Source organism: Danio aesculapii, chromosome 20 (genome assembly GCF_903798145.1).
Source record: "Danio aesculapii chromosome 20, fDanAes4.1, whole genome shotgun sequence".
In the NCBI taxonomy this organism is placed as follows: Eukaryota; Metazoa; Chordata; class Actinopteri; order Cypriniformes; family Danionidae; genus Danio; species Danio aesculapii.
This window is the reverse complement of record NC_079454.1, coordinates 1,437,950-1,460,051: the sequence shown is the minus strand read 5'-3', so window position 1 is coordinate 1,460,051 and position 22,102 is coordinate 1,437,950. Positions and strand designations below refer to the sequence as shown.

The following is a 22,102-nucleotide window of genomic DNA, read 5'->3' as shown; positions in this document are numbered from 1 at the left end:
GCTTATTATAGATGCATATTTTATTAGTGTAACTTGTTCTCGCGTTAAATTTATCTCACATTTTAAATGCATAATAATAGAACTTGCACTTAGAAACACTTTTTTTATAATTGTTTTTTAGGGGTTTCCACCTTTATTTTGACAGGACAGTAGAGAGTATTGACAGGAAAGTGTGGGGAGCAGAGAGAGGGGAAGGATCGGCATAGGACCTCGAGGCGGTAATCTAACCTGGTATGCCACGAACACCAGAGTGCATGTGTCGGTGCACTTTCCACTACGCCATAGGCACCGACAAGAAACACTTCTAAAAGAAAATGGCTCTGATTTAAGCTACATTTTTAATCTGCCAGGTAAAAGGTGAAATTATTTACAGTGTAATACTATTCCTGAGGTCTTTTAGAGGGGCTTTTTACTCATACTTCGAGCTGTTTGTTCAAACTGCGTATTTAAAATGAGCTGAATCAACACAAATCTTGAGGTTTTTTGGGACAACTTAATTTTTTCATGTCCAATTCACTTACATTTGTAAAAAAACAACAACAATAAGTTAATTTAATTCTGTCTTGTTGTTCCAGCTCAAATCGATTGTGTGGAAGCCAGCATCTTTTACAGTGTAGTATTTAAAACAAACAAGTAATGTGTGTGTTTTTTTAGCAAGTAATGGCATTTTACTGGAGCATGGTCATTCTGCTTACTTACCCCTATATACATTTCTGCCAAATACATCCCAGGAGCCATGTTTTAGCAGTTTTAGGTTAGTTTTCAGTTTCAGTTCTGTTTCAGTTTTCTCAATTTTCTCTCAAGAGTGCCATTTGCTCCTGCTGTTCTCACGTAAATCCACTAGAGGCCACTGTCGACTGACGGACTGACTAACTGACCGACCCTCTTCCTTCCCTTAAGTGTAGAAGCGTCCATACTCTAACCGATATTGCCTCTATGCACAGCCAACACAATCTCATGGCAATTTGTAACTTTTTGATTTAGTGGCTAATTCGTATGAATTCGTACGATCTAATTCGATCTAATACAATTTGCTCATCCCCCAATGACGGTGGGGTTAGGTGCCACGCCTCCTTTTTAAAATCGTACAATTTTGTACGACTGAACTCGTATGAATTCGTACGAATTAGCCACTAAACTGACAAAACGTAAAATACTTACGTTTTCTCGTGAGATCAGGCTGGCACAGCTAGTGTTTTTAGCCAGTGATGCACTTCCGGTGAAAGGTTTATGTAACTAATTTCATATAGTTCCCTTTACTGCATCGATGTTGTAATGTCACTACAATACATTCAGTTAAATAGACTTCAGCATTCATTTGGTTGTTCTAGTGTAAAACAAGTTGAAAGACCGTTCATATGCAGGCGCAGTTATTAGCAGCAGGCGAGCACAAAAATGTCATTGAAAATACTGAGGTGAAATTAATTTCCATATTTTAAAGACATGGCCGAGGGAAATATAATTTAATCAGTGCTTCTTGTTTGGTCTGAGACCTGCTTTATATCATATCTCAGTGAGCCAGTGAAGATCGCTGTTTTTAAAGAAATCAGACCTTAAACGCAGCAATTTTGTATGGGACGACAATTCACCGGAAGACCTGTGGCTGGCTGACTGAAATTAAAAGTCTGACGTGCACATCAGATGTGAACTTGATTAAAACTACACCTCGACCGTGTACATTACACAAGGAAATCTGTCATAACTCATATAAGAATGGCAGTCTTTAGATTTTTCTATTTTAAATAATACTTTCAAGACTAGCTGGTTGAAGTATTATCTGAAAAACCCGTCCTCAATGTGGAACATAGTTTCTAGTAGAACTTTTGACCAGCTTGGGGGTCTCCCATCTTTTTTAATGTGTGATTATAAAATTATTAACTGCCCATTAAACTCTCAGCTTTCCATAGGAAACCACTTTTGGGATGGAGGTTAATTTACAAGCACAATTTCACGCCGCACTAATATTATATCTGAACTAATAACAATATTCTATATAAACACAAGAGTATATTCAAGAAAACGGTTTGATAAAGGGGTTGTTCTGGTGGGACAGATGTTGAATAATGAAGGACACTTAATGACATATGAGGAATTTCTTTCATACTCTGATTTTCCTGTAACCCATAAGGAAAATGCCTCTGTAATCGGAGCTATCTCTTCTATTATTGTTTCTTTATGTAGAGTAGTGGTTCTCAAAGTGGGGGTCGAGACCCCCCGGGGGGTCACGAGACAATGACGGAGAGGTCGCTTGGGCATTTCCAAAAATCAAATTCATTTTATTAAACTACTAGAATGAGCATATTTTATCCATAACCTGCAGAAGAAACGAATAGTAGTTACTAGTTCCATTAAAAAAACAACATGCATATAAAAAGCCATCAGCCTTTCCATTTTTTGCGATCCCAGGGGTTATTTTGTAACATTAAAGACAATGCACGTTGATTTTAAGGCACCAGGTTAAACTTTCTGACATCTTTATGGCATAAATACAGGCCACAACTGATGGTCTCTGAGTGGTGTTCTTCAAAATTAAATGATGAATAAACTTGGGCCTATTGGTATATGTGCGCCGGTGTGTAGGTTTATATATGTATAACCACCTCAGAGGATTTTGGGGGTCACTCACGAGTCACTAGCATTGTAATTTTGGGGGTCGTGTGCTGAAAAGTTAGAGAACCCCTGATGTAGAGGTCTTCTTTTCTTGCTGAAACTTTCTCTGGCACATTTAGCAAAAAGAGTAACATTAAGAAAATACGTCTATTATTCCAAAAGAAACTGGTTAGTAAACCATGTGTTATTCTCTATTGCTCTAAGTTTATTCAAATGATTGATTGGAGAAAGTTTGGGTATTACCTAATAAATATCTGACTACAAATTAAATCAAAGAAACTCCTCAAATGTCAAGCATTTTTCAGCAGATTTATTGAAGATGTGGATGTCAACTGTTCATTCTGTTCATTATACCCAGAAGCAGTACCTCATATATTCTGCTATTGTCCGTATACAAAACGATTATGGTGGAAGGTATCTACATTTATAAATAATAAAGTGATGTAAAATTGTTCTTTTACTGTATGAATATGTCAGTTTTGATTTTTGATTATGATAAGAGGCTGGAAAATGAAGCTTATGTTATTAATCTGTTGACTATACTTACCAAGTTTCATATCCATCCATGTAAATCTCGCAGTCAGAAACCTCTTTATTTAGTGATACTGAAGGAACTAGATATTTATATAAATACATTAAGGAACCGTGTAGTTGTTTGACACGTTTAAGTTATTGTGAGTTAGCAAGGCCTTGCATTATTTGTAATATGTTTTTCTTTATTTGTTATTTTGTTTTACCTATTGAGTTTTTGTACCTCTATATAATTTTCTTATGCTTTTCGTATGTTTGTATATCTCTGGCATTGTTTGTATGTGTCGTTCTTGCATTGAAAAAAAAAAACTACAACTTGTGGGAAAAGTGTAAACAAACTACAAACATGGCGGACACGCAAGCTCAATCGTCAAGCAAAGAGGTTTCAGTAAAGTTGTTTGAATGACTATTCGTTATATATACAGGGTTCATGCATGTTTTCCTACTAAAATTCAAGACTTTTCCAGAACTTTTAAGTACATTTTCATGACGTAATGTTTCATGTAATGTCTACATATACATGATAAATAATAATAAAAGCATTGGCGTTCACATTTATTACAGCATATCATAAAACACACAACAATCTATTTAATTTAAATTTGTCTTTATATCTCTGTAAAATTTCAAGACGAAGATAACTGGAGAGAAAAGCTCTGGTTATTTATAATGCTTCCATAATCAGCTAATAGGGCAGATTACAGAGCTAATGAGGTGCCAGCCGTGTTCATCATAAGCACGTGATCCTCTCGAAATTAGTTTAGAAATGAAGCACACTATGACAGAAATGTGAATGATGTGTCGAGATGATTGACAGGGCTTGTAACTAAGCAACAATAACGGTCGGTTAATGGTTTGGATACTCTTGTGTGAACGTTACACACTCGTAGTATAAGTACGCAAGCTGGGACGCAGCATTCCTCTTCACCGCTGGATGGCGGATTGTCCACACTCCTCCTCCACTTCTCCTCCTCCTTTTCTCCTCATTGCGCACTTCGGATCATGTTTATAAAACGCTCCTCTTTCCCACGCGCCAGTTTGCGGAGGATTGCTTATATCGGAGGAGAAAGCCTGTATCAGTGTGTGAGGAAGAGTTCGCGAGAATATCCGCAGCAGTGCAGGTAAGATTCACGGACTATGAACAGAGTTTGCTTTGTTGTTTCTTCGTTTCAGCACTCGTCGGTGTTCACCGCTGTTTTACCGTGGTTTACTGTGCTCTCTGTGGAGTGAGCTTTTGGTTTTGGTATCTGTGTTAAGGTTGGTTTTGTTGTGAGGAGCTTTTCCCTCTCTTCTCTCTCACGAATAATAAACAGGCTGCGGTTGCTGGGACGATCCTCTGAAGAATGTGCGGGACAGAGCTTTACACACACACACACACACACACACACACACACACACACACCCACACGCACACACACTCACACACACACACTCACACACGCTACCATGTAAAGTTTTTTTACTCATATTATACCTCACAGCCTCGCAGATAACGTGAGATGTTACCATCTATTTGTTTTTAAATAGTTTTTGTGAAAGTTTGGGAAGTTTTACACTCCATATGAAACAAATACTATGGTAATTTATAGTAAATACTATAGTTTTTTTGAACCATACTATAGTAAAGTGTATTTAAGTGTAATATGCATTTACAACACTTTAATGAATGCTGCATTATAGTGTATTATTAACTATAGTGAACTGATGGTATACTATAGTATACATTAGTTTTTACTACAGTAAACTGTGGTGTATTGTAGAAAACTCTGGGTCAGTTCATTCATTTTCTTTCAACTTAGTACCTTATTTAGCTGCGGAATGAACCACCAACTATTCCAGCATATATCTGAAGCCGCAACACAGTACTGGGAAACACCCATACACACTCATTCACACACACACACTACGGTCAGTTTAGTTCATCCAATTCACTTATATGACTGGGTAATTTGCTTATATTACTGTAGTTGTTGTTAATTACCACAGCAGATGAATTCAAGTAGTATTAGTATATAATAGCATGGTTTAAAAGCACTGTATTTACTATTGATTACTATAGTATTTTTCATGCGGTACAGCTGCTGACATCTAAAGTTTTTGGTAAATAAAGTTATTTTTAGAATCTTATATTAACTTTGGGGCGACACGGTGGCTCAGGGGTTAGCACTGTGGCCTCACAGCAAGAAGGTCGCTGGTTCGAGTTCAAGCTGAGCCAGTTGGCATTTCTGTGTGGAGTTTGCATGTTCTCCCAGTGTTGGCATGGGTTTCCTCCGGGTGCTCCGGTTTCCCCCACAGTCCAAACACATGCGCTATAGGGGAATTGAATAGTTGGCGGTTCATTCCACTGTGGTGACCCCTGATGAATAAAGGGACAAAGCCGGAGGAAAATGTTTTGACAACATTTTTCAGTTTGTGATACGAACTTACTATAACCAATGAGACTTTAAGCCGAAAATACACTACTTTCCTGTACTAGAACGATATAATTTATATTGTACTGCTTGCTAATAGCCACAGCGTTTTGCTAATATACTTAAAGACTAATTATTTTACATTATGAGCAATAACGGTAACTTGTATTCTTGCCAGATTGTTGTTACCATGCAAGGGCTTGTTTGTTCAGAAATACAGTCTAATCCGAAGCTTTATTAAAGTAAGTCAGTCATCCACACCCTTTCAGTTGTGTTTTTGCCTGATTTATTTTATTCTGACAAACTGAGCTCGGTGTAACCTTATGCTAATGCGGGATTAAGTGTTCAGTGAGACATTTAGAGGCTGCAATGTCTGAACTAGCTCAGAATAACTCTGCGATTCTTTAATGAATGTGTCTTTATGCGTCAGTTTTCCTCTGTATCGTTTATCTGGAGCTTTTTGTGTGATGGAGAGGTTTCTGGCTCGGATGTAAAGGGTGTGGTGGTGTCACACTCTTTAGAGGTTTCTTTACATCATATCCAAAAGCTCTCAAGACAAGCGCTTAAAAACAATGCTGTAAAAAAATCCTAAAAACCTATATTAACTGCTGTTGTTGTTATAATTTTGCTGTAAAATAGTTTAGCAACTATATTATGGGAGAGACAGAGTTTATATACAGTCAAAGTCAGAATAATTCATTTTTCTTTTTCAGTTATTTCCCAAAGTTTTTCCACAGTATATCCTATAATATTTTTTCTTAATTACTTCACAGTTTGTCTGGAATAAATTTTTTTTTATTTTTACAATTTTTAATGGTCAATATTAATAGCCCCCTTAAAAACATTTCTGTTTTTCGATTGGCTACAGAACAAACCACTGTTATAAATACTAATAAACAGTCAATATGTTAAAATTAGTCTTGTAATAAGCCATATATGTTAGTTATTAATAGTTTCACAACAAATATTGTAATTATTATTAAAATCGCTTATTAAAGTAAAGTCAACTAATCGCTTTAAAAGCAACAGGTTTACTCACTTATTTTGAGGAAAGTCAACTAATCGCTTTAAAAGCAACAGGTTTACTCGCTTATTTTGAGGAAAGTCAACTAATCGCTTTAAAAGCAACAGGTTTACTCGCTTATTTTGAGTAAAGTCAACTAATCGCTTTAAAAGCAACAGGTTTACACACTTATTTTGAGTAAAGTCAACTAATCGCTTTAAAAGCAACAGGTTTACTCGCTTATTTTGAGGAAAGTCAACTAATCGCTTTAAAAGCAACAGGTTTACTTACTTATTTTGAGTAAAGTCAACTAATCGCTTTAAAAGCAACAGGTTTACTTACTTATTTTGAGTAAAGTCAACTAATCGCTTTAAAAGCAACAGGTTTACTTACTTATTTTGAGTAAAGTCAACTAATCGCTTTAAAAGCAACAGGTTTACTCGCTTATTTTGAGTAAAGTCAACTAATCGCTTTAAAAGCAACAGGTTTACTCGCTTATTTTGAGGAAAGTCAACTAATCGCTTTAAAAGCAACAGGTTTACTCGCTTATTTTGAGGAAAGTCAACTAATCGCTTTAAAAGCAACAGGTTTACTCACTTATTTTGAGGAAAGTCAACTAATCGCTTTAAAAGCAACAGGTTTACTCACTTATTTTGAGGAAAGTCAACTAATCGCTTTAAAAGCAACAGGTTTACTCGTTTATTTTGAGTAAAGTCAACTAATTGCTTTAAAAGCAACAGGTTTACTCCCTTATTTTGAGTTAAGTCAACTAATCGCTTTAAAAGCAACAGGTTTACTCACTTATTTTGAGGAAAGTCAACTAATCGCTTTAAAAGCAACAGGTTTACTCGTTTATTTTGAGTAAAGTCAACTAATCGCTTTTAAAAGCAACAGGTTTACTCACTTATTTTGAGGAAAGTCAACTAATCACTTTTAAAAGCAACAGGTTTACTCACTTATTTTGAGTAAAGTCAACTAATCGCTTTAAAAGCAACAGGTTTACTCACTTATTTTGAGTAAAGTCAACTAATCGCTTTTAAAAGCAACAGGTTTACTCACTTATTTTGAGTAAAGTCAACTAATCACTTTTAAAAGCAACAGGTTTACTCACTTATTTTGAGTAAAGTCAACTAATCACTTTTAAAAGCAACAGGTTTACTCACTTATTTTGAGTAAAGTCAACTAATCACTTTTAAAAGCAACAGGTTTACTCACTTATTTTGAGTAAAGTCAACTAATCACTTTTAAAAGCAACAGGTTTACTCACTTATTTTGAGTAAAGTCAACTAATCACTTTAAAAGCAACAGGTTTACTCGTTTATTTTGAGTAAAGTCAACTAATCGCTTTTAAAAGCAACAGGTTTACTCACTTATTTTGAGTAAAGTCAACTAATCACTTTTAAAAGCAACAGGTTTACTCACTTATTTTGAGTAAAGTCAACTAATCACTTTTAAAAGCAACAGGTTTACTCACTTATTTTGAGTAAAGTCAACTAATCGCTTTAAAAGCAACAGGTTTACTCACTTATTTTGAGTAAAGTCAACTAATCGCTTTTAAAAGCAACAGGTTGACTCGCTTATTTTGAGGAAAGTCAACTAATCACTTTTAAAAGCAACAGGTTTACTCGCTTATTTTGAGTAAAGTCAACTAATCGCTTTTAAAAGCAACAGGTTTACTCACTTTATTAAGTAAAGCAACAGGTTTACTCACTTATTTTGAGTAAAGTCAACTAATCACTTTTAAAAGCAACAGGTTTACTCACTTTATTAAGTAAAACAACAGGTTTACTCACTTACTTTAAGTAAAGCAAACTAATTTTTCAATAATCCCTCTGATTTTTTGTTTGATTTAAACTCCTGCGCAGGATGCCTGTGAGCTACACATACTTCAGACTTCAGATGTTTCCCAGCAAGACCATTTATCATTATTACACCTCGAGTCCTCTGAATAGAGCTGAAAAACGAAACTCTCGCTGCAGGAGAAAGGATTATTATGACCAGCCATCACTGGGATAAAGTTTCAAACAGGAAAATAAGGACGTCCTGTTAGGAAGTGATAGTCTAGTGTAGCTGCCACTTATGTGTATATTTCACAATAAAAGGAGGATCAGCAGCCCCTTAAATAAAATAAACACGCTTCAAGTAGCACAGATACTGTTTTGGTCATATTCACATACAGCTGAAGGCGAAATTATTTACCCTCCTGTCTAATTTTTATTATTATTTTAATATCTTTCCCTGGTGATGTTTAATGGAGCAAGACATTTTCGCAGGTTTTCCTCTAACATTTTGTTCTTATTTACCCTAAGTTGAAGTCAGAGTTATTGTGAATTTTCTTTTACTTTATTAAATATTCCCCAAATGATGTTGAACAGATTCAGGAATTTTTCACAGTATTTCCTGTAATATTTTTTCTTCTGGAGAAAGTCTTGTTTTATTTCGGCTAGAATAAAAGCAGTTTTTAATTGTTTTAAAGCCACTTTAAGGTCATTATTAGCCCCGTTAAGCAATATTAGTTTTGGATTGTCTCCAGAACGAACCACTGTTATACAATGACTTACCTAATTACCCTAACTTTACCCTAATTACCCTAGTAAAGCCTTTAAATGTCACTTTAAGCTGAATACTAGTGTCTTGAAGAATATCTAGTCTAATATTATTTACTGTCATCATAGCAAATAGAAAAGAATTCAGTTATTAAAACTATTATGATTAGAAATGTGAAATCTGTCAAAGAAATATACAGGTATATTTTATATATATATATATATATATATATATATATATATATATATATATATATATATATATATATATATATATATATATATATATATATATATATATATATATATAAACTAGTTCAAAAATCTAAATCCTTCACCTTTTCGTCTCTCCGTAGTTGGATCATGTATACTTTATACAGCATTCACCAGATGGTTATGTAAGACACTGCTCTTATATTCTATATACAGATATGTTATTGTGCACTAAAAAGAGAAAGATCTTCTCCACAGGACCTGGTGTGTTTAGTGTGTGTGAAATCAATGTGCCGTGCTGTGGTGTGTGTCGTTTCTGCAGTGAGAATAACTCTCTTCATGAATTAGGGTTGCACTATACAGGTGTAAATATGGGATGTTGTTGAGTGTTGCCATAACAATATTTCTTACCATATAACTGACTTGAAAAACTCTATTTTATCAGCAATTTAAAGAAACATTTATTTATGACCATGCTAAATATATTTTTCCCCTCCTCTGCTTATTTAAATTTAATTTCTTCTTATTTTCCCCCAACATTATCATGTGGTAGTTTTCGGAGTGTGATCTTCAGTTTGTTTTGTTAGATTAGCTCCAGTTTTAGCTGCGGTGCTGACTAATCTAATGTATATGCACAAATATACTGCTGTAAAGAATCCTCTAGAAATTGTTGGCACATATACGCCTGTCTTCAGGTTAATAGTTTAGATTTTCTCAGTAATCAGTAAGATGAATAGTCCCGGTTTGGAGAGCTCCTGAAGACATGGTTTGAGGGCTGTAAAAGTGTGTCTGCGGCGTTTGGGATCTGCCTGGACTTGCTCATGTCAGCGGCTCTCTAAATTATTACCATAGTACATCTGTGGCCTTCACAGCGGTCATCAGTGTACGTGATAAATCTCTCAGTGGACTTTGAAGATCTCGAGTGTCGCATTAGACTGCTTATTTCTCTTGCTTTCACACTTAAAGCTCTCACTCACTCAGCTTTGTGGTCGAAAAGACAATAAATGAACAAAATAATTTTGTGATCTATATATAGATATACAGGTTCTACTGCACATGTTTCTAACTATCTATATCTGCTTATACAGCTTGACATGTTCACTGCACACTTTTAGAGAATAAAGAAATCTTCAGTTAGAAATGGGCTCACAGCATGCACAATCCAGCCTTCTGTTGTGTCACATTGGCTTTACTCACATCCGCTGTTGCGTGCTCTGGAAAAGTGCTGTTATGCCAGTCGCATCATTTCCTGTTTTCCTGCAGGATTCTCTTCAGGACATGAGGGCTGGATCCCTCCACGTGCCGGGCATCTATGGTTCCTCTCTCCTCTCATCCCATGGCAGAGGGACTGGTTCCCGTTGTGTGACCGCAGCGGAGCCCCCTCCCAGAGTCTCCCCCTGATTCATGAGCCAGCGGGATGCCTCCTGTGTGCGGGCTCTCTCCGAGCGTCTCCTCATAGCCTCGCACAAGGGCCAGGCTGACCATGTGGTGCAGCTCATCAACAGAGGCGCCAAGGTAGCCATTACCAAGGTCAGTGCTGTTTGATCAAACTATTTATGTAAAATGAGCTGAAACAACACACTTCTTGAGGGTTTTTTTTGGGGCAATTTAATTATTTAATGTTAAATCCACTTAAATTTGTTAAGTTAACTCAGGAGTCACCAATCTCGGTCCTGGATGGCCGGTGTCCCTGCAGGGTTTAGCTCCAACTTACCTCAACACACCTGACTGGATGTTTCAAGTATACCTAGTAAGAGCTTGATTAGCTTGTTCGGGTGTGTTTGATTAGGGTTGGAGCTAAAATCTGGCCCTCCTAGATCAAGTTTGGTGACCCCTGAGTTAACTTAATGGATTTGAGTTGGGACAAAATAAGTGAAGCATGTGAAACTTGCTAAAGGACGTCTTTAGCAGTATTAAAAGTTGATTCAATAGAGAAATTGAAGGCCTGTGATGGAGCAGATAAAGATGACATCCCAGCCTTTTGAATTACCTTGCATTGATTGGTAAATATACTTGTGTATATGTTACTTGGTTGAAAGCTAAAGTGGTTATAAGGTCTTAAAATGCATGGAAAGAGTGTTAAAAGGATCTTAAAAGGTATTGAATTTCCCTCTGATTCCTCTATGTACCCTGTGTGCTTTCGTAAATCTCCTCATATGATGACATTCAGACGTATCAGACCATTGTAATGTCATTTGAAAATCAGATGAGGACAATTTTGTTCATTTATATCATTATATGGGATGTATGAAATATGGTCTCATTGATTTGAAACTATTTGTGTTTTGATAGGTGCTGCCAACAGCGCCCCCCCCCATGTGAAATTTAAATATGTAATAAAATATGTATATATTTCCATGTATCAGATTTCTATCAAGCTTATTCTGTGATGTGGACGTGTGCTTGTTTCTGTGATTTCCAATTCAGTTGCCTATGGGAGAAATGACTAGGAGTAGCAAATCTTCCTTTACAAACAAGTGTGTTCATGACTGTACATAAGAGGAATAATATACAGTAATCAGAAAAGATCTGTTTGCAACATCAAGCACAGCTTAACCAGCTGTTTTTCACCTCTAAAATCAGTGGAAATGAATGAGAGCAGAAGTCTCGCGATGCATACATGTGACGACAACATGGACTATTGAAGGTCCAGAGCTCCAGCAGTGCAGATGCGATGAAGGAGACTCTGGGCTCTTCAGAAGTGACAGAAATCTGGAGCAGACTCAACTGAGCGTTTTCTTTCAGTCACTCAGCGTCTCCCGCTGGAGCTGCGCAGTATATATCAGATTTCAGAATATAAAGAAAGTTTCAGCAGTGGCAGTATGCCAGACCTCAGGCGGTTTTACCCACACTCAGACACTGTTAAGGCTTCGGTACACTTCAAACAAGGCTCTTTTTCGTTCGTTTAAGGGCTAAAAGAGTTTGGACGTGACGGTATGCTGTTTTCACACCTTCGACAGCCCAGCTCTGCAGAAGGGAGGGTTAAAATGTGTCTGCTTGAGTGCTGAGAGAGAAGTTTCATGAATATCTGACAATCTTCACCACGGCACGTTCCATTTTTACCATGGACAGACACAGAATTGAACAATGTTTAGAGCTTTATCAGATGCTGTTGTGCTTTTTCAGGGGTATGTGAAACCCTCCGAGTCTCTCCACGAGTGATAGCACAGGTGTAGATACATCTGTACCAACTGTGCTACTCCACCCCCCCCCCAGTTTGTTCATGTTGCTAACTTGCAAAGTGTTGTTGTGCTGGATATTTTCTGATTCTGAACTCTGTGGATATGAAGCCCGTCAAAGAAGGCGGAGTCATGGGACACACCCACTGATTGCGTAATAACCACAGGCCAATGGCAGCTCAAAGTGTTTAGGAGCCAAAACAAAAGTTTGCTTTGGGCTGTTTGGAACTGAAGAAACGAACTCAAAAAGTACGTAGTTTTGGCCGGATTATGTTGGAAATGACGTCATTTCAGTTCTTATTTTGATCTCGTTTGAGTACACCAGGGCCTTTACAGTAACACTGAAGATCTGAGCACTGCGTCTTTAAACTGCTGCTGTTGTGGTTTGCTCCTGTGCTCATACACGCTGAATGGATCGCGCACACTCACTCAAAAATATAACCATCTATAGAAAGAATGATTTAAGAAGATTGTTATGTTTATATATAGATACACACATGCGTGCATATGTTTATTTATAGATGCTAGAGGCCTTGGTCTTTAGCCTCATTATTAGAGCAACCGAATCACATGCAAAGAATCGGTGGTTCGATCCCAGCTCAGACCAGGTTGGGTGCAGTAGGACTGGTGAGTTGCACATGGGGGCTCGTCCGGGATGGGAGTGAGGTTTAGGAGGGTCACTTCTTGAGTTCTTGAAAAAGAGAAAAAAACATAGGCTTTGGTAAACAAACAAATAAAGCCTTTAAATGAGTATTATAGTAATTATTTTCAAGCAATACACTCCAAATAAACATTTTTGCTGCTTCTTTAAGCTACTTATTTAACATGAGCTAAAATGAGCTAATATTCATGAGGTTTTGTGGGACAACTTACTTGTATTATGTTCAATTCACTTAAATTTGTTACGTTAACTTAATCAATTTGTGTTGAGACGACATCAATGGATTGTGTGGAACTCTGCATTGTTTACAGTGTGTTTAATCTAATTATCTACAAACTAGCTTGTTCATAGCTGTTCTAACTGTATGCTATGCTGTAACGAAATATACTGTATTTGGTCAATGAAGAACAAACATAAACGTGATCACAATTACAGCTACACTGTAAACCCGGATTTTGTACTTATAAAACATTTTAAGCAATCATTACTAATTATTTATTGTTCTTTAAGAAATTGTGTCATTACTAAATCAAATTAGCTATTTGCACTAATCAGAAGAAAAAAATAGTTTACTTATCATGTTAAGCAGGGACAACTCCCTTCCTTATGTTTTTGTTAGAGAGGGGTGGGGCCTTGATTGGCTGAGGTGACGTGAGCAAAACGCTCAGTGAGTGTCTGGAGCTTTTAGGATGCTGGGTTACCGCGGATTTTTGAAAATCAACATGACACGGTAAGTGTGCAAAGAAGCTTTTATCAGTTTATATGTTTTTCTGACAAAACTGATAACTGAAAATCCACCCTGATGCTGAACTCAAAATATTGTCTCTGCTATGAATATGTCAGTTAGCGCTATTTTCCCTGTCAGTTCACAGTTAGGTTATAATATTATATACATTTGCCTTTTCTGTCTAGCCACCGTTTATAACGTTAACGTTATCTACTGTTTCTCTGTATGTTCACTGTTTAAAGCATGTTCCCTGTAAAACGTGATAATTATTACACGTCGTGTTGGTTCGTAATAGTAGCACGAGTCCATGCATGAGCACACGCTAGCGGCTAACGCTAAATATTATAAATCTTTAATAACGCTAAAAGTTTCACATGAAACTGATTTTTTTGTGAAGGGCGAGTTTACATTGGTCCGGCACGTCATTTTACCGATCCCCCTCCTCAACCGCCCTTCTCCCCCGTCCGCTGTTCACTTTCGTTTTCTTCCGTGACTCCCCAACCCTCTTCACTGCCGTCCGCGACACCCCTCCGCCATCCACTGCACCATTACCCCTCGCTCCCCAATTTCATGCGCGACACCTCTCCATCCTCGGGTAACATGCCGGATCAGTTACCCCTATCTGTTCTTAGACCTCTCAAATCACAAATTAAGCACTGCTTAAACTGTATAGAAGTTGAGGTCACTAGCAAAATTGATTTACTTTCACAGTACAGTTACAGTTATAGTTGCAGCTTTTTCTAAACTTTTTCCCTAAAATTTCTTATTTGCCGTTTAAAGATGGACCTTACGTTTGCAAAAAAGTGGAGGAGTCTTAACCTGCAATAAGGCGGATCCTGCTACGCTGGCCTGCACTTTTGACAGTAGATCAGGTACAGTATGTTTAAGAATGTAATAACATTTTTCTATTATTATTTTATCTCACTGTTAAGTGTTGCTTACAGTATTTTGTGTCACTTTATTATTTACTTTATTATTACTTCAACTTATTATTTACTTTATTATTATTGACCTATTTTTAATTTATTTGAAGTATTTAGTGATTTAGTTTAGAAATATTAATATTCTGTTTTTTTCTCTTGTTTTGCAGGTGTTCTTGTAATTCAGCAGTGGGAAAGAACCTTAAGCGGGAATTTGGTAACACTTTATAATAACTACACACTATAAATCATTTATTAAGCATTAGCAAATAGTGAATTCTTTATTTGTCAAGCATTAACTCTACGTTGATAAACGTTAGTAAGCAGTTTATAACTTCTTGTTCTTGACTTACAACCACATTTATAATGTGCTTATTAAATGTACTTTTCATACTTTGTTAATTATTCATTTTTCATTGATGAATTAAGTATCACATTATTTACAAACCATTTGTATTTAAGAGTAGTTGGCTGTTTTTTAAGATCAGTCAGAATGAGTTAGTAAATTATTAATAAATTATTGAAATCAACATTTGTATATCTTATTATTCAGGCATTTACAATTAGTTAATTTGTATGTTTATAAACGCTTTAACTCAACTTCATCCAGTTTTGTGACCTAAACAAAAGTAAGGACTATTCATGCTTTATAAATTGCTTATAAATGACAATTAAAGGCTCAGTTAAATTCTAAACAGGAAAAACAACATAAATGACACTATTCATTCCTATTCATTTGAAGATACACATATAAACTGCATCAAATGAAAAATAAATCTTTGCAACCTAATCTAAAATGAAATTACTGTACAGTTTAAACATTGCATCCTATTATATTGTTAAATTATTATATTGTTGTTGTTTTATCCAATTTTATGTATTTTGACACTCTTGTCATTCAGCAATGTTTAAACTTTACAGTAATTTTATTTTTTAGAAAAGATTGCAAAGATTATTGTTCATTTGATATTAAGCCTTTAACTGTCATTTATAAGGGATTTATAAAGCATTAATAGTCCTCACTTTAGATTGGTCAGAAAACTGCATGAAGTTGAGTTAATGAAGCATTTATTAACATATATAGTAACCATTACTACGTGCCTGAATGATAAGATATATAAACATTGATTTCAATAGTTTATTAATAATTACTAACTCATTCTGAATGATTATAAAAACCCTCAACTACTCTTAAATACAAATGGTTTGTAAATAATGCAATACTTCATTTAGTAATGAAAAATAAATTATTAACAAAGTATGAAAGTACATTTAATAAGCACATTATAAATGTGTTTAAGTCAAGAATACGCTATTTGTAGCTGCAGTTATAAACTGCTTACTAACGTTTATTAATGTAGAGTTATTGCTTAACAGATAATGAATTCACTAGATGCTAATGCTTAATAAATGATTCATAGTGTGTAGTTATTATGAAGTGTTACCGAAATGTTTGATCAACACAGTCTGTTTAATTGAGATCTTTCAGTTAAAGAGGAGGAATGTTGGAGAGCTGTTGTCAGAGCAAGGTTGGTTCATGTCCATTATATATTTGCATTATTTTTTAACAGTTAAATTATTGAAAATTTCCCAAGTGTTACTATATTGTTTGTCTAATACAATGTTTGTCCAACATTATTTATTTATTTATTCATTTATTTATTAACAGACTCAAGAGCCTACAGATTTTGATTCTCCTGGAGGACAAGCCTGCAGACTTCTTTAAACCATGCTTTGTAAGTAACATATTGTCTCAATGGATTTATTAAAGGACCTTGAAAACATTCTTTCCATTAATGCATGGTCCTTACATTTTATTAAACGTTCACACTTGGTTTAAAACATTGAAACTTAAGAATAGCAAAACATCTTGTTAAACTCTCTAACATGTCATAATATATTCAACCCACAAGATTGTTTCTTGAGAACACAGTTTAAGTTATTTTTAATGAGACCTGTGATTTTTGTGTCCCCGTTTTAAAAGTCAAACTTCAATTTAAAGATAAATTGGCTTTGTGACTATAAATTGAGGGAAAGATGAAGATACACAAGTCTTATAGTTAAATTGGGAATGAGGGTCAATAAGTAAATGCTAAATTTAACATTGTAGAATGCATTAAACATTTTGCAGTGTAACTGAAGCAAAAGTAAATTGGTCAAAACCAATTCACATATTATCTTTTGTCTCTGTCAATAAAAGTTATTTGTTAAACATTATTGATAATTATGTAATGAGAAACATAACTGTTCCTCTCTGTTGGTAGGACTCTGATGATCCAGTCATTCCACCACCTTGAAATCCTATTCTTATTGCAGACAAAGCCTCAGTTAAGATGATCATTGAGGGACAACTTGTGATGGACTGCATCAAAGACTTGTCAAAAGCTGTGCATTCTCTTTGGACTACTATACCCCAAGTCGACGAAGAACACTTTTCTCTTCATCCAACAAATTTCTCCTCATGTTGGGCTACAGTGACTTAAAGCCCAAGCTACAGACATTAAATAATTAAATTGCTTTTCGATTCACTGCAAAATTTGCACAATTGTTCTATTAGCAATGATTGCTAATGCCAGAAAGAAATGTGAATGAAACTTTAACAAAAATAAAAAAATTGAAAGGTTGTTTGATTCTTTGTGCTTAAAATTGTAAAATTTCAGTGGCATTATTTTTAATTATAATAGATTACATAAATATAACAATTATCATTGCATAAACGCATTTTTTTTTACATTATTATATATGTTACGTTCAATTTAATAATCATTTTACAAAACATATCCTCTATAAAATTAGTAACGTGAACTAATGATTTTTAGTAAAGACTACTAATCCAAATTTGATTTGTCTTCTACACCCACTAAAGATTTTCTTTTAATACAGCTTAACCTGTTTAGTTGAATAAATGTAAAAACTAATCTTATTTCGTGCAACGGGTTTCCACGCAACAATCTAGTAAAGTCAACTAATTCGGGTTTACAGTGTAAAATCAAGTTGTAAATATACAAGGCTGGTCTTAAATGTTGTCTCTGATTGATCTCTTCCCTTATATATCTGTTCAGCATGTTTGCCGGCATTTCTGCATCTGACCTGAATTGAGCTGTAATCAGCACACAGTGCCCTTCTGCCCTGCAGTAATTATATATACAGCTTCCATAACCAGTGAACAGCCGCCTGTTCGCTCCTATTATCATACAGTAATAATAGACTCTTTGCACTCTGTAACAACAAAAAAGAAATGTCTGTGTTGTAAAATTGAGGAAGTATTTTATACCACAGAAATATCAGGCGTGCAAAATTAGGATCTGAATCTGTTTATTTATTTATTCACTTGCTTGTTTACTTTTGACTTATTTATAAGCTTATTTTCTTATTTACTTATTTACACATTTAACTATTTGCTTATTTCCTTACATATTTACTTTCCTATTTACATATTTAACTATTGTCTTATTTTCTTGTTTACTTATTTATTTTCTTTTTTATTTATTTAAGTATTGTCTTATGTTCTTATTTACTTACTTATTTACATATTTATTTAAATATTTGCTTTATAATCATTTTATTATTTGCTTGCTTCTTTACTACTTATTTATAAGCTTATTTTCTTACCTATTTTCTTATTTACTTATTTACACATTTAACTATTTGCTTATTTCCTTACGTATTTACTTATTTACGTACTTAACTATTGTCTTATTTTCTTATTTACTTGTTTTCTGATTTACTTAAGTATTGTTTTAATTATGTTCTTATTCACTTATTTACATATTTATTTAAATATTTGCTTTATAATTATTTATTTATTCGCTTGCTTGTTTACTTTTGACTTATTTACAAGCTTATTTTCTTACCTATTTTCTTATTTACACATTTAACTATTTGCTTATTTCCTTACATATTTACTTATTTACATACTTCTTTAACTATTGTCTTATTTAAGTATTATCTTAATTGTGTTCTTATTTACTTACTTATTAGGTTTTAGTTATGATACACCAAAATCACTCTGCATAAATCCGCAGATTTTTAACTAAATTCTGCGCAGAAATAGCAAAAAATGTCTGCAGATTCCGTCTGGCCCTAGTAATAAGTAATGTGATGTCAGTAAAATAGATTTTTTTCCTTCAGTTTTGGCAGAATGTTGCAGGACGGGATATTAGGATTTTTAAAAATGTAAATACTTAAGGGAACAAATAAAAAAGTGCAGACTTAACATATGTGAATAAAATGTTAATATACATTTTAAAGACAAGTAATTACTTTGACTTATTTTGATATTTCTATGAAATATGATGTAGTTGGCGGTTCATTCTGCTGTGGCGACCCCTGATGAATCAAGGACTACACTGTAGGAAAATGAATGAAGGAATGAATAATAATGATGTGAAAATAAGTGAAATAGAGCTGCACAATATGACTATATACTGATTATAGTGTGGACACATTAATAGGTCTGTTGTTTTATTCTGAGCTTTATTGTTTTTTTAGTGATACTGTAATGATACGTACTACATGGTTTATGCCAATACGTTTTCAACAGCATTTGTCATGCATGCTGCTCTTCAGTGACTGTTGTTAACCTGGCGTAATGCTGAAGAGAATTGACTATTGTTTATTCTCATCGTTTGTTTTGAAATCGCTATTAGTGATTATTCTAACCATCGTTTGGTTTGTCTTCAAACTGGAATCTGCTTCATTCCTGAGTGAGTTTAATGAGCCCTCATAAATCTTTGGTGACCCCTAGTGGAGGTCACGACCCCCAGGTCACGAAACACTGATCGATCGGATAATTTGGCTTTTTTTTTTTTGTTGTTGAAAAAGCAAAAACAAGTAAGGACAACAGATCTCTGAGCCATAACTGAGGTCAGACGACTCAACACTGGTTATTTTCTAGAGTTAAAGCACAGATAAGAGAGAAATAACCCTCTACATTTACATTTACATTTTGTCATTTAGCAGACGCTTTTATCCAAAGCGACTTACAAATGAGGACAAGGAAGCAATTTACACAACTATACGAGCAGCAGTGAACAAGCGCTATAGACAAGTTTCAGGTGTGTAAAGTCTAAGAAGCAAAACATTAGTAGAAATTTTTTTTTTTTTTTTAGAGAGAGAGAGAGAGAGAGAGAGAAAGAGGGCTCAGTTAGTGGTATAGCCAGAGAGGCAATTGCAGATTAGGAGGAAAAGTGGAGACTAAACAGTTGAGTTTTTAGTGGTTTCTTGAAGACAGCAAGTGACTCTGCTGTTCTGATGTAGTTAGGGAGTTCATTCCACCAACTGGGCAGATTGAATGTGAGAGTTCGGGAAAGTGATTTCTTCCCTCTTTGGGATGGAACAACGAGGCGACGTTCATTCACAGAACGCAAGTTTCTGGAGGGCACATATATCTGCAGAAGTGAGAGCAGATACGAAGGAGCACAGCTAGAGGTCACTTTGTAAGCAAACATCAGAGCTTTGAATTTGATGCGGGCAGCAACTGGAAGCCAGTGCAAACGGGTGAGTAGCGGAGTGACATGTGCTCTTTTGGGTTCATCAAAGACCACTCGTGCTGCTGCGTTCTGAAGCAGCTGAAGAGGTTTGATAGAACTAGCTGGTAGCCCGGCTAGCAGAGAGTTGCAATAGTCCAGTTTGGAGAGGACAAGAGCTTGAACAATGAGTTGAGCTGTATGTTCAGATAGGAAGGGTCGGACCTTTCTGATGTTGTAGAGTGCGAATCTGCAAGATCGAGCAGTTCTAGAAATGTGGTCAGAGAAGTTCAGTTGGTCATCAGTCGTAACTCCAAGGCTTTTTACCATTTTGGATGCAGTGATGGTTGCTCCATCCATCTGGATTGAAAAGTTATGGTGAAGAGTCGGGTTGGCAGAAACTTCAAGCATTTCCGTTTTCATGAGGTTAAGCTGGAGATGATGATCTTTCATCCAGTGTAAAATGTCTGACAGGCAGGCTGAAATGCGAGCTGGAACCGAGGGATCATCAGGGTGGAAAGAGAGGTATAGCTGGGTGTCATCAGCATAGCAGTGGTAGGAAAAACCATGTTTCTGGATGACTGTTCCTAAAGATGCCGTGTAGATAGAGAAGAGAAGTGGTCCAAGCACAGAGCCCTGAGGTACCCCAGTGTATAGATGCTGTAGGTTGGACACCTCTCCCCTCCACGACACCCTGAATGACCTGTCCGAGAGGTAGGAACTGAACCATTGAATAACAGTGCCTGTGACGCCCAGTGACTCAAGCGTAGATAGCAGGATCTGGTGGTTTACAGTGTCAAAAGCAGCTGATAAATCCAGCAAGATGAGGACAGATGATTTAGAGTCTGCTTTAGCCAGTCTGAGGTCCTCCACGACCGAGAGCAGGGCAGTCTCAGTTGAGTGGCCTTTCTTAAAGCCAGATTGCTTGTTGCTCTAATATGAAGACGATGATGAAGATGCAATTTTAATTACTTATCACTTGATGTTCTCTTAATCTCATTATATTTTAATGCTGTGTTGCTGAAAATATACTACACACTCGGAAATAAAAGGACCAAATCTCTCCTGGGGGTGGTACTTTTTCAAGAGGTGCACTTTTGTACTCTACAGGTGGACATTAGTACCTTTAGGGTACACTTTTGTCATTTTAAGGCTCACTTTTATACCTTTAAGGTATTATGAAGTACACATTTGTACTTTTTAAGTTTTAATATGTACCTTTGAGGACCTGTTAGGAACAAAATGTACCTTTTAGAAAGGTGCCGCCTCAGGGAGTGATTTTGTAGCTTTATTTCTGAGAGTATAACGTTATTCAATTCAATTCAATTGATCTTTATTTTCTCTAGTTCTTTTACAATGTAGATTGTGTCAAAGCAGTTGAACACAGAAGTTCTAGTGAATGAAAAACAGTGTCAGTCCAGTTTTCAGAGTTGAAGTTCAGTTCAATTCCGTATGGTTTAATTTCCACTGCTGCAAGTCCAAACACTGAAGAGCAAATCCATCGATGTGCAGCTCCACAAGCCCCAAACCAACCAAGCAAGCCAGTGGTGACAGTGGAGGAACAAACTTCACCAATTGACGAAAGTGAAGGAGAAAACCTGGAGAGCAACCAGGCTCAGATTGGCACGGCCATATCTCCTCTGGCCAAACTTCTTGTGCAGAGCTGCAGTCTAGGCGGCGGAGGCTGGAGAACGCTGGACGTCCATCGTGGAGAAGCTGCAGGTGTGAGTAGGTCACCAGCGGGTGTTCAGGCTGGCCCACGGGATCACTGCGGAGACTCGTTAGTCACTGTGGTCTTTCAGGAATCAGTCTCAAGCTCTCCGCTCCTCCATG

General features: G+C 35.9%; 1 protein-coding gene and 1 long non-coding RNA gene across 2 annotated transcripts in view; both read left to right on the top strand.

Annotated features, from left to right (window-relative positions):
* The first annotated feature begins 4,085 nt into the window (after window positions 1–4,085).
* ankrd6b (ankyrin repeat domain 6b) overlaps window positions 4,086–22,102 on the top strand; it is a 47,330-nt gene continuing 29,313 nt past the window's right edge. The window contains exons 1-2 of the mRNA XM_056481211.1: window positions 4,086–4,262; window positions 10,578–10,844. Of these exons, the coding sequence (XP_056337186.1) occupies window positions 10,719–10,844 (126 nt within the window). The 5' untranslated portion in view covers window positions 4,086–4,262; window positions 10,578–10,718. The remainder of the gene's footprint in view (window positions 4,263–10,577; window positions 10,845–22,102) is intronic.
* Window positions 16,469–17,425, top strand: LOC130247764 (uncharacterized). Its single transcript, XR_008839576.1, has 2 exons — window positions 16,469–16,537; window positions 17,066–17,425. It is a non-coding gene; the product is annotated as an uncharacterized LOC130247764 (long non-coding RNA).